The sequence below is a fragment of the Alosa alosa genome, chromosome 11, assembly GCF_017589495.1.
Source record: "Alosa alosa isolate M-15738 ecotype Scorff River chromosome 11, AALO_Geno_1.1, whole genome shotgun sequence".
Taxonomy (NCBI): Eukaryota; Metazoa; Chordata; class Actinopteri; order Clupeiformes; family Clupeidae; genus Alosa; species Alosa alosa.
The window spans coordinates 10,641,117-10,653,933 of NC_063199.1; the positions used below are offsets into that span (position 1 = coordinate 10,641,117).

The window sequence follows — 12,817 nt, forward strand, 5'->3', positions numbered from 1 at the left end:
GACAACTTGAGGCAGTTCAGCCCAGACTACAGAGGTGAATGATGCTTATTTGCAGCCATTTGGAACAACAGATGTGTTTATCTGTCCTTCACATGACAATAGATCCATGAATCTAAGTGGTTGATTGAATACCATGTGAATCAATTGATTTGAAGATAGTATCAGAAGTAGCTGCACAACAATAGTCAAAAGAAGAAACAAAACTACAAAAAGTGTTTAAAAAAGTCGAAATAGAATATCTCCTTTCTTAAATGCATCCTGAAAGAACCAAACTATTTAAGTGTTCTCTCTCTCTCTCTCTCTCTCTCTCTCTCATCCACACACACACACACACACACACACAGATACACAATGCCTGTAATAGATGTAGATTCAGTTTTTCAGATTTAGATTCAGATTTTTTTTTCACTGCAGAAACATACAATTCAACAAGTGAGAAGCATGTGCATACATTACAGATAATCCAGTGATCCAGTGTAAAATATGCAAATGTATTCACAGGGGTGCAAACAGGGAGCATGGCAGAACATTATTAAAGTAGAAAAACGACCCCATCAGTGGACTGGCCATAAAGCTGTTTCACTTGTATCTACCTATATATAGGGAACAAATTAAATAAAATATGAAAATACATTTGGAAAATACAAAAAAAAGTTGTTGAATGCCAGAAATACTCTTACTCAACTGCCCGTTAAGAATAATAATCATATAGCCTAATGTACATAAAATCACTGCACTAAATAATTAAGGTATTCACTAGGCACCATTATTGTAATACTCTTATGGTTAGTGTGTTGTATTGTCTGTCAGAATGTATAGATGATCATCATTAAATGCAAGATTATTTATAAAAAAAAACATTTTGTTAAACTGAATGTCTGTGTGGTGCGTCTGCATGCACAAGTAGGATTATTTCTGCCCCTTTCCTGACACACTCACATACTGGCATTATCCCAATTAACCCACATTCCACAGCGACATTATTCTCGTATTGGACATCTCGTTACCTGTTAATGATAGTACTGAGCATGATTTTTTCCCCAGAGAGAAAGGCATTTTACTTTTCTCGTGTGAGCAACTTCACCTCTGTACAGAAAGTAGCGCCCAGATTGATGTGGTCTGTGGGCGGCGCACACCGTAAAGCGCAGCTCTCTGTCTTGTTAAGGCCGTGGGTTGCATTCGCAACGGGGCGAGAGTCGCCAGCGCAGTGTGGAGCGTGGTAACGTCAAAGGTTTATCGGAATGAGACAAATGTAAACTATTTCTCGCAGTGGGAGTGTTACCCCCTATAACTTAATTCAACCCATCACCCATTCTGCGAGTACAAAGTAGAGAGAACATGGAGGTTACCAGCTTAAGGAACGTTCTTTGGTTTGGTCAGCTCTTGCTTCTCTGTCAAATAGGTAAGGACTTTGGAAACCTGCTTCTTTGAGTAGTAGTTCAGCTGCAGTGTAGCAATAGGCTAGAATGTGATTTGTCTTAACTTTTCATTGGCTATACAGCCAATAAAACAAGATTTAAAATACTGAATTGAGGCTGTTGTTTTGCTGTTACGCAGTAACACCGAAGTTCAAGTACAAATAGGTTCGATGGTATCTATGTTGTACATCTTATTGAGGCCAATACACTGAACTGATTTTGAAACCTAGGCTGTTTGTTAAACTGACATGGCACTTGAAATTTAGTGTTCTGCAGGTCGCGCTACAAAGGAATAAACCTATTCCTATTCACTAAATACTACTGACCAGCATCCGTCTCAGGCAAGGACTTTGGTTTGGGCTTTCATTGAATCTCTACGTTCTGCTTGATCACATTTTCTGTTTTTAAATAAAGACAGCAAACACATACTCTCAAGAGACACCATACAATTACGCACTGGTTCAATTAAATCGTTCGCCGGCATCAGGCGTAAGCTATAGCATTTATTTAGTCCATCACCACAAAAAGGGACCTGTCACGCATGAAAAGGGGCTTTCGCTACGGTAGTCGGACTAGGTCTGTGTTATTATCAAGTCAAGCGCTATGTTTGTGCACCCAAACAAGAATTGATTGGTCAAAACTCGCTACTTAAATGAATAGTCTGGCAGCTGAGGTTCGTCTGTTGCTACTGATACCAAGAGGTCTTTTCATACCAACAACTCTTTGTGTGAGGGTGTGTGTTTGAGAAGGGGAGAGTGGGTGTAGGTCTATGTAGTAGATTTAGAGGTGGTGATACTGGGATTTGGCAACATTTTGTTGGTTCTAACATTTTTTGTGATCCTCACTGGTTAATGATGATGACTAGGCTACTTTTATTACTAATAGCATAAAATACCTGAAATTTAACAGCGTTTTTTTCTTTTAAAAGTTGACATCATTATTTGCCTGTGACTGGCCTTGGTATTCCCATTGAGTGAACAATCATTCTTTTTAATGTGGGAAGGCATATTGCAAGGAGAAGAATGAGATGAATGGAGAGAAAGTTTGGAATCTTATGAGAAATTGATTTCTAATAGGCCTAGTGCTAGCCTACCTGCTTCACAACATCATTTCAATTCCAGCAGGGCGTTCAATCGACAAAGGTGGCAGGCATCCCTGAACAGTTGAAAAGAGAGTGGTAAAGGCACACAGGAGTGAAAAAGTGAATGAATGAATGAATGAATCACCTGTGCACTGAAGTGCATCATTGCAAATCACTGTGTGGCTCAGTGTGTGTGCCCACCCTATCACAAATCTCCAGTGTTGTTTTCCTGTGGGCTGTTGCTGACAGATGGCACTTTTAGTGCATCCACCTGTCAGTCAGACGGTCACCCAGTCAACCGACTGCAGTCATTCATACTGACATTGTGTGTATTAATTTACACCTGCCTGACACTGTGGCTTCAGACATGCTATATTATTAAGTCTGATTTAAACAACATCTTGATTCATGAGGAAAGTTGACTACACTAATGTTCTATAGACTTACATTGGAGATTGTTTTTGAATTCCATGTTGATCAGTGTTAATGTGATTGTGTTACTTCTTGTAAAAAGCACATATAGCATATTTTAGTAGGGTTCCAGTTTGAGAATCATTTTAGTAGCTGGTTTGGTGAACTGAAACAGTTTTTAAAGACCTTAGCTAAACCCAGAGGGAGCTAATCACTTTTACGCTCTTTCTGTTTTCCACTGTGCCAGTCTCCCTCTTTTCACTTCCTGTCTTTCAGACTTTTCCTCAGTATTCCTCTCTTTGAGTGTGCTCAGAGTGGCTTGTGGGTGCCGACCCCCTGCTCACCATCCTCAGTACTCTCTGGATGGAGTGGGCTGATGGGGCAGTGGTGGGGAGGAGGGTCTGCTGGCGGGTCAGATTTTCAGTGCATGGCAGCAGGGCTACTTGATGACCAGATTAGTCGGTATTAGGCTCAAGCGCATTCATTCAGGCATAGAGAGGAACACACTGAGCTGGTGGGTCTGCTCCTGCCTCCTCCTGAGGGGAGCGGAGAGGAGACGAGGGGGGGGTGCAGTGGAGGGGGGCCATCCTCAATGGGCCAAGGGGAAGCCTTAAGCGGCGCGCCAGCTAAGGCCCCACTGTGAATTATGCTGTCAGCTGTGTGATTTGTTTTGTGCATTAGCTGGCTAGAGGGGGAGCAGCCAGTGTTGATGGGCTATTTGATGAGGACACATGGAGCTGGGAGTGGTGCTGGAGGATGGAGGTTGGTGGTGCTGGACTTTGGGGTGGTCACCTTTGTGCTGGGCCATGTGAGTTGGACGCACATATTATCTGCAATTTGTTCCTATGGTGCTGTAGCGGCCTGTATCTATAATAGGGGGACCTGCAGAGAAGTGAAAGTGTGTGTGTGTGTGTGTGTGTGAGAGAGAGAGAGAGAGAGAGAGAGAATGGTGTGTGCATTTGTGTGCTTGTTGATGTCTGTTACCATTTGTCAAGGGCCTTCACTTTTGTGTCCGTTCCCACCGGGGTTGGTTCCTTGTACGTAGCCCGTTCTCAGAGCTGACTCGTCCCACTCCCTTCAGTGTTGGTCCATCCTCTTTATTATCTTGCTCTCTTTCCCTCTCTTGCTTTCTCTCACATGCTCACATTTGTCACTCACTTTTTTCCTCCTTCATCACTGTCATGTTTAGTGTGATGGTCTCTGTGGGTGCCCCAGTGGCTCTGTGCCAGGAGGACCTTCGCCTCTGTGCTGCCACTTAATTAATGGCATCAGCTGACAGGAGTGGCATGTCTCATGCCAGAAAGGGCTGTTGCTGGTGAAAAAGAAAAGAGCAAGGTGATGTGTATGCATTACAGAGTTAAGTGCATCACAAAGGCTATATCTATGCGTCAGAAGTTTAGGGAATTGAGTAGGATCTAATGTATAGCCTAAGAATTTTATGTTAGTATTCTGGAATCCAATTTTAATTCACCTCAACAATAAAACATACTTTCAGAGGTTTTAAGCTTTACGAGATGGGCTGTGCTTTATCATCGCTGCCTTTGTCACTTTTGGAATATCATCTCAGTATGACTGTATATTGTATGGGAAGGAAGTTCCACGGCTGATATAGGTGCAATGTCCATTGGAACAGAAAGTATTTGAAAGGATGTTGATGTCCAATAAGTCAGCGAGGAGGGGCAGTGCAGTTGGGGGTGGCACACATATGTCAGTAGCTAAGTGCATAAGTACTATTTTGAATGTATGTATGTAAATAGTATTTTGAACTTTATTCTGGAGGCGCATATTGGATGAGAAAATGTGTAGCCTACTGTGGCTGGTTGATTTGGGACATCAATGATCCATGCTGCAGAGTTCTGGATGATTTCAAGCTAGTGAGGTTCTTTATGTACAGGATGGAATTGCAGTTGTCAGTGTGGACTGATTTCTTTAGAGGAGAATTATCTATACATACACCTCTTATATTAGTATTGACTACCTTCCACCATCTCTTTCTCGCCAGTTACTTTGACTACCATCAGCTGGTCCTGTGAACTCAAACTCAGTAATGAACCTAACTATGCCATCTTTAAATGGCACACTATGTGGGTGCACCTGCCCCCAGCTCTGCCAGTTTTGCCCATTTGCACACTGGCACCATTACACATCTGTGCTCTGGATTGGCAGCTGGCAGATGCCCTACATCTGGAGTGTTAAGACCCAGAGATCCATTTATCAAGCTTATCTATCTTGGTATGATCAGCCTGCACATAGACACACAGCATTGTCTTCTATTCTACTTCATTTTTTGTTTAGAATCTGAATACTACATAATTAACTATTAGTGGCATTATGGGCTTCTTGTGAGTGTGCTTTATGAGTGAAACAGTTATGTATGGCTTTTCCAGCATGGAGATGCACAGTTATGTAACTCTACTAAGTGTCAAATTGAAGTTGGTCAAGCTGTGTAAAGTGTGTTAGTGTAGAACATGCAACACTGGACACTTTAAATGCACTTTAGTTCAGTTTCCCAACTCTCTGACTCACTCTGGAGCGTGTTGGTCCTCTCGGACTAGTAGACAACATTTGGGACTTCATCTGAGGGTGAGTCAAGGACAAGTCGGCCTAAAGAGGTTAACCCACAACCCTATGGCATCCCTCCTGTGAGTATTCCCCCATCTGAAAATCTGTTCCCTTTTCAATTAGGTTATCACTTTAAATAGCTGCTCAAATGGGCCCCTGAGGCCGTCAAGGAAATAAAAGGAGATCTGGTGGGTCTTTAATTAGTCTGATGCAGCTTGTTAATCTCATCCACCCTTCCTGCTCCGTATGGTCCAGAGAAAATGGCTGTAGAGAAGTGGAGGTGAAAAGCAACTGGGATTTATGCAGGCTCTTTCAATTCACATTAACTTTGTCATTTGAGGATGAACACATTTCAGCAATGAATTAAATTCCATTTCTTAAAGAATGCATAAGAATGAGGTTTTAGTTTTTGTATTTATACATGTTTCGTAAAAGCCAGTAGGCCTACTCAATTTCTCTTACACATACATAATATCATATAAATGTAAATTTATTCTGTATTGAGTCTGAGCAGATTTTAAATACTGAGGGTAGGGAAAGGCGCTGGGGTGATGAAGGAAAAAGGTCGTATGGTAAGAGGATAAGGAAACCAGACTGGCTTGGGCTGAAGAGGATGAGTATAGGATAAAGAGGCATAAGGAAGCGTTTTAAATCCAAAGATAAAAAGGTGGCAGAAGGTCTCAATACCTGTTCCTTTCTGTTGTATGTTATTCAAGTCAAGTCAAGTTCATTTATATAGCGCATTTCATACACAGAGGTCATTCAATGTGACTTACAAAAACAAAAGCAAACAGCTATAATGAAAGCACAGAAGGGCAATAGTTAAAGAATAGTTTCAAAAGTAAAGAATAAGAAAGAAAACATAAAACACACAAGGTAGGTACATAAAAAGTAGTACATAATAATAGTACATAAAATTATGGATGCGGGCATACTGATTTCCGGTCGTCTGTCTTTATGTCTGTGCATATGTGTGTGTGTGCATCCGTGCATGTGTCCGTCCGTGCGTGTGTGGCTCTGTCCGGCATAGCACAGTGTTAGTGTGATATCGCCCATGAGGAGAGATGGGTCTTCATCAGTTTTGCACAGTTAATCACAATAAAAGCCACCATCTTGAATTTAGTCACGATAAGTCGAGCGACGAGTACGAATGAACAGGGATCAGATTCCAAAAATAACTCTGTGGAAATGCATGGATTCCAGTTACTGCTACTGGAAGCAACTGGAATCCATGCATTTCCACAGAATTATTTTTGGGATCTGATCCCTTATCATACCTGTTCATTTGTACTCGCCGCTCAACTTATCGTGACTGAATTCAAGATGCCGGTGAACGGTAAACTTCCTAAAGGTACTGTCTGTATAAATCGTCTTGTAAATAAACTACCAGTGCTTTTTCAAAGTTCTCAATGTCTCATTTTAAATGTCAAGGCCCTCAGAAGTCTACCAATGAAGTATAGAGCTACTTTGAGCCTCGTAAATGGTGTAAAACAGTGATTTATTTGCATGGCTAGGCCGATGCCCGAGGCACCCCCATCGAAAAACTGCGCCAGGGGACAAGCCGAGATGAGCTATGAGACATACATTCACACTCGGTATCATGTTTCAACACACTTTAGGTCAAAATCACACCGGAATTCTCCTTTAACCTAAACCCGCCTCAAAACCAACACTGATTAGCCGTTCGTTTGGGGAACGGCTCCAGATTTTCTATATCGCAAGAAGCCAGACTGATCTGCGAGTGGAAAAATGGAGCTGGCGAGATCAGGATGGTCTCACGAGGCTAACTGTGTGTAGATCATCAGTACAAACTCTACATGCACTGATTACTGCAATGGACTTTTCACCGGCCTTCCTAAAAAGACTATCAAACAGCTTCAGGTTCTCACAAAAACTAAAAGAACTGACCACATTACTCCAATTCTTAAGTCCCTGCACTGGCTTAAAGTCACAGAATTGACTTTAAAGCACTACTGCTTGTTTATAAATCACTTAATGGAGCAGGACCTTTTAGGAGCAGTGTCTTTTATTTTGTCTTTTTAATCATTCTCTATTTTTAAATGATTTTACCTTGTGTTTTATGTTTTCTTTTTATTATGATCTTTACCTTTTGAACTATTCTTTGACTATATTGTCCTTCTATGCTTTTATTTGTTATTATTATTTGGTTTTGTTTATGTAAAGCACATTGAATGACCTCTGTGTATGAAATTAAATATATAAATAAACTTGACTTGACTTGATTAGGTACTCATGGTTGTGAGGTCAAAGGTCATGTGATCAGAGGTCAAGGTTTAGTTCATTTTAGGGCACTGGAGGTCACAGCTGCCCGAGATACTCATCCACTTTGCGTTACATATGTTTTCAGACAGCAGAAATGTAGCTTTATTTTATGGTTCTGCTACAGTTAAATAGCCTGGGTGCCAGTCCGAACTTAGTCCCGCCCACAACATTTGAGGTAGGGAAGTTCGGTCTGGCATTGCTCCATTGTGGAGCAAGTATGCTCGCCCCAGATCTGGCGGACCAATCAAATCGGGCTTTACGATGATGGACAGGTGAGCAACAGCGCCTGGTCTATCACGTCATCTGAGCACGCTTAGATTAGGCTTACAAAAACGCTGTTGCTAGAAGGAGACATGGCTTTTAAGACCCCATATGAAAATGCATACTATTTAATGAGGTTTTATCACGATTATTTCTAAAAACTTTGGCCAAAGTTGAGATGTGGGAAAACTCGTGGTTTCACTTTCATCAAGGAAAACAGCGCTGTTGCATTGTGACATGTTGTTCCCTCGTTTGTTTGAAATCTCTGATTGACCACCTGTTCGAGGGATTTGCGACAGCCTTTCCCAGCTGTTTAACATGTTTGTAGCATATCAGTGTTCAACAGAATTATTTTTAAAAATGGAGGGGATATAGGCTATCAGTTTTTTCCTAATAGCCTACCCTACGCATCTCTTAGATTTCGCTAATGAGTGTTGTAGGAGTTATTGACGGCACTAACTTTTACAAAAGACCAGAAAACAATGTTAAGGCATTTGTGAAGAAGGATGGTTCGTGTGTTTTCTTCCTACACCTCATGGTAAGCTATTTCGTTGCTCTGATTGGTTAGGTCTATCCAATTGAGTGCAGAGGCAACTCTAAGTTCTACCATAATTGAAAAAACATCTCCTTGTTGCTATCACTCCCCACAACAGACTAGCAACAATACAGTAAACACACTTTATTCTGAATTTGTGAAGGTTGTCTTGAGAGAGGAATTTGGGTAGTAAAAAATATTAAAAGCATGATTTGTGACCCTGTTGAGATCTCTCCATTACTGTAAAATAAGAGGAGAAATTTGGTCTGCAGGTGGGTCTCAAAAAATTAGAATATTGTGGAAAAGTTTAATATGTTTTACAATCATTATATAGAGTGACATATTTCAAGCCATTTTTTGTTTAAGTGTCGATGATTATGGCGTACAGCTCATGAAGATCAAAAGTTTGTTTCTCAAGATATTAAAATAAAGAGGTTATAATACAGAAATGTTGGTTTCCTGAGCCTTTAATCTCTTAGTCTAGCTCAGTAAACACAACCACAATCATGGGAAAGACTGCAGACATGATAGTTTGTCCAGAAGACACTCATTGACACCCTCTACAAGGAAGGTAAGCCACAGACGGTCATTGCTGAAAGGCCAGGGTGTTTACAGGGTGCAATATCAAAGCATATTCATGGAAAGTTGACTGGAAGAGAGACAGTGTGGTGGGAAAAGGTGTGCAAGGAACAAGGATGACCGCTGCCTTGAGAGAATTATCAAGCAAAGCCGATTCAAGAACTTGGGGGAAGTTCACAAGGAGTGGACTGAGGCTGGAGTCTGCATCAAGAGCCACCATGCACAGATGTGTCCAGGAAATGGGCTACAAGTGGCACATTCCTAGTGTCAAGCCACTCCTGAATCAGAGACCAGGTTAGAGTGTCTTACCAGGGCTAAGGAGAGACAGAACTGGACCGTTGCTCAGGGTATAATCAATGTCCCAAGAGTCTGGAGGAAGGGAGAGGCACAGAATCCTAGTTGCTTGAAGTCCAGTTTGATGTTTCCACAGTCAGTGATGATTTTTGACATGAATTATAGACACCGTTGCTAATCTATCCATTATCGTATACAGCCCATCCAGATGATTTGATTGGTCCAGCCCATCCAGATGATTTGGAACCAGTGGTCCAATTTCACACCTCTAATTCTCCACTTTTCCAAAGATAATTAATGAGTCTGGGTCTCATGTCTATGAGGGCAAAGTGGAACCAGTCCCCGCCTGCACAGGGGCGTGACTGATGATGACCGTTTGAATTTCCCACTCCAGACCTCTAAAAACAAACTTGGTGTACACCTTCATTAATGTTGATTTTCTCCCGACTGGAGGGTATACTGTCAACATTCTCCTGAAATGGGGAGGAGGGTTTGGAGATCATGATACCATGTCCCAAATGTGCATCCACTGCTCAGAAAAATAAGGCTTTGGGGATTCTTGGATTCTGCCATAGACCTCAATGTTAAAAGGAGTCCGATCACTGCATAAATGGGGGATAGTGCCCCCCCTCGTGTGGGGCATGTACTACTGCTACCCTATTTGCATACATGTCTGGGTACAGGAAATGGCCTCTCAGGAAGTATATTCGTAATCAACCATCTTTGCTAGAACATTCTCTGCATTAAGTAAGAATGACTCATTTTTAGAAAATGCTCACGTTCAACACTAAACAAAAATAATTGGTAGTCAGTAAGTAAAAGGAAACATAATTCTGGCAGGTTATACATGTAATGTGATGTGGATTTAGTAATGCCATCAACTGTTAATACTTTGAAAGTTAGTGTGCTATGATTAACTACATGTTAATGTTCCGTGCTTTGAATGACTTGATTTTAAACCTGGTTTGTAGCCTGACGTCGTCTCAATTCTAGTCAGAATTAGAGTCTGATACTGCTCCATTGGGATGTGATCATGGAGCGTGTTTCAACTGATACAGGGGTTCTTCTTCTCCACAAATGCCTTAACATTGTTTTCTGGTTATTGCGCTGTCAATATCTTGTACATCTTACGTGATAGCGAAATCTAAATGTCTACCTTTTAGTCCTCTGTCAAACACAGTTGCATTTTCAGCTCTGAACAAAACCGTTGAGCACTTCTGGTCCGAACCATGACTCTGAACAGCTCTGGTTCAGGCATAGGTGCTCCACAACGGAATAAATCCAGACCGAACTTCCCGACTTCAAATGTTGTGGGCGGGGCTAAGTTCTGCTGGCATCCAGGCTACCAGGTTTGTTGTGTTTTGGTAGAATTGGTGTATGTGAGAAAGGGATTTAGCATTTTGAATGTTGTTTTGAAAACAAAACTAACTCTTTGGCTAGTTGTGTGATGTAGGTATATTGCAGTGTTAAGAGTTTAGAAAAAGTAGAAAGTATTGTTAGTGTTGTATTGTTGATTGTAAAAAACTGTAGTCTGCTAGCTCCACAATAAAAACATGTAGGCCTATATTGATTTAACTTGATAGATAACTTAACCCATGAGTCTATAGTAATTAGAGGCACATGACCTGAAGTTTGGGCTTTAATCGCTGCAGATATAATGCAGCATTTTCGAACAAACTCTAAAACAAGCAAAACCTAAACATTGGACCACAGGGAATTGCACACAGATGCGAGCAGATCTTGGTGACCATGACAGCTCCTCAGATGTGGTTTTGGTCATGAGCTATTTGTGCTGAGTGTTTGCCACATAGTGCTGTTGAGGCTCCATTTGTTAAATTAAATTAGGATCTGTCTAGACCAGCCCATACCAGTGCAGGCGACACGAGTCGCCATGTTTAGAGCAAATGTTGTATGTTAATGCCAGTCTGCTTAAAGCAATTAGCTACAGTTCAGAGAGCCACCTCTTTGTGGAGGACATCATCACATCAACACCTCCTCTCTATTGGTTTGGGTTGGACAAGCCAGACATGTGCTTGGGGCATCTGTCCAGCTACTAAAGCCTTTAGCATTCAATTCCTTTTCTGCATAAATCTAAATATATTTTTTTTTCTGACAACCTTATGGAACTCTGGTATTTTGGTTTTTTGACCTTAATTATAACACTTCCAAAATCATTTTGATGACACATAACCTCATAACATGATGAACGGCACTTCTGCCATTGTCTGAGTGATTAACGACTTAGCAACTTCCTAGATTCGGGTAGGAAAACTGCCTCCGAAATTGAAACACAAAAGAGCTGCTATGCTACAGGAGTTCGGAGATCTTTTTCTACAGACTGCTGTCAGTGCATTCCCTCTATGTTGTATCAGTTATGTTCATACTTTGTTGCAAAAGACACTTATTTAGTTTGTTTATTATTGCGCTTCTCAACTAGAGGGGGACCACGAGAGCCAATCTGGTTAATAAGGGTGCCTTTAAAGCACCAGTGTGCCACTTTTACAGGTATGCTTTTTAGTGTTGTTATCACCTTCAAATTAATTTTGATCGTCGTCTTTCATTCCACCATCTTAGTTCTGGTCCAAGATGGGCCATCCCATTAAAATGTAAGAAAATCTTCCACAGATAGACATGCCCAAATATTTCACCAATATTTCACTTATTCTAAGTAGTGAACAATATGGCTTGCTTACACTGTCTTGTTACCTCTTGATTCTTGACTCAATATGTATCTTAAAAGGAACACATACTTAATGTTCTTTTACCATAAAAATAATGATTTCACACTCATTCTGATGGTACACTGACTTGAAGTCTCTGACATTGCCAATGCACACCCAATGTTTGATATTGCATCATGTAACATGGTTGATTGGCTAGGATTGTGACCCTTTTTTAGTATTTCACTTTCACTTCCATAATAAAGTTTGTGAGAGATAAATTGTAAATGAAAGGCTGCAATATTTTTTTAATGGCTGAAAGATTTCCGTATTGGAAGCTTGGATACTACTGCATTTGTATTACATCTGCGGAAATTTCCTGAGTACAATACAAACACACTGAAGAGGAAAATCAGGACCCCATACTGGTGGTTTAGAAAAGTATAGTAAAATAGGACAGATCTCCTGAAATAGCTTGCTTCATCTAAACACTTGGCTCAAGTGAACTCCATGTTTAAACTCTCCTTTGAGTACACTGTAAATGTTTACTGATGTTTAACTGAGAGGGTCATGACTAAGCAAAAGAGTGGCATTGAAGTTGGACCTCAGTCACTGGCAATGGTGACTGTTGATTCCTTAAAACATTTTGTATTCATTGAAGTGCTGGGTTATGTTTAGCTGTTGCATGGTCAGAAAAAAGATGAAAGTGTGGATGAGAAACTAATGTAAGACT

At 41.0% G+C, this 12,817-nt stretch overlaps 1 protein-coding gene across 5 annotated transcripts in view; it reads left to right on the forward strand.

The window, feature by feature from the left end:
* The first annotated feature begins 1,127 nt into the window (after window positions 1-1,127).
* ptprz1a (protein tyrosine phosphatase receptor type Z1a) overlaps window positions 1,128-12,817 on the forward strand; it is a 45,126-nt gene continuing 33,436 nt past the window's right edge. For all 5 annotated transcript variants that reach the window (XM_048257020.1, XM_048257021.1, XM_048257022.1 and 2 more), the window contains exon 1: window positions 1,128-1,402. In XM_048257020.1, coding sequence (XP_048112977.1) covers window positions 1,339-1,402 — 64 coding nt within the window. In that variant the 5' untranslated portion in view covers window positions 1,128-1,338. The remainder of the gene's footprint in view (window positions 1,403-12,817) is intronic.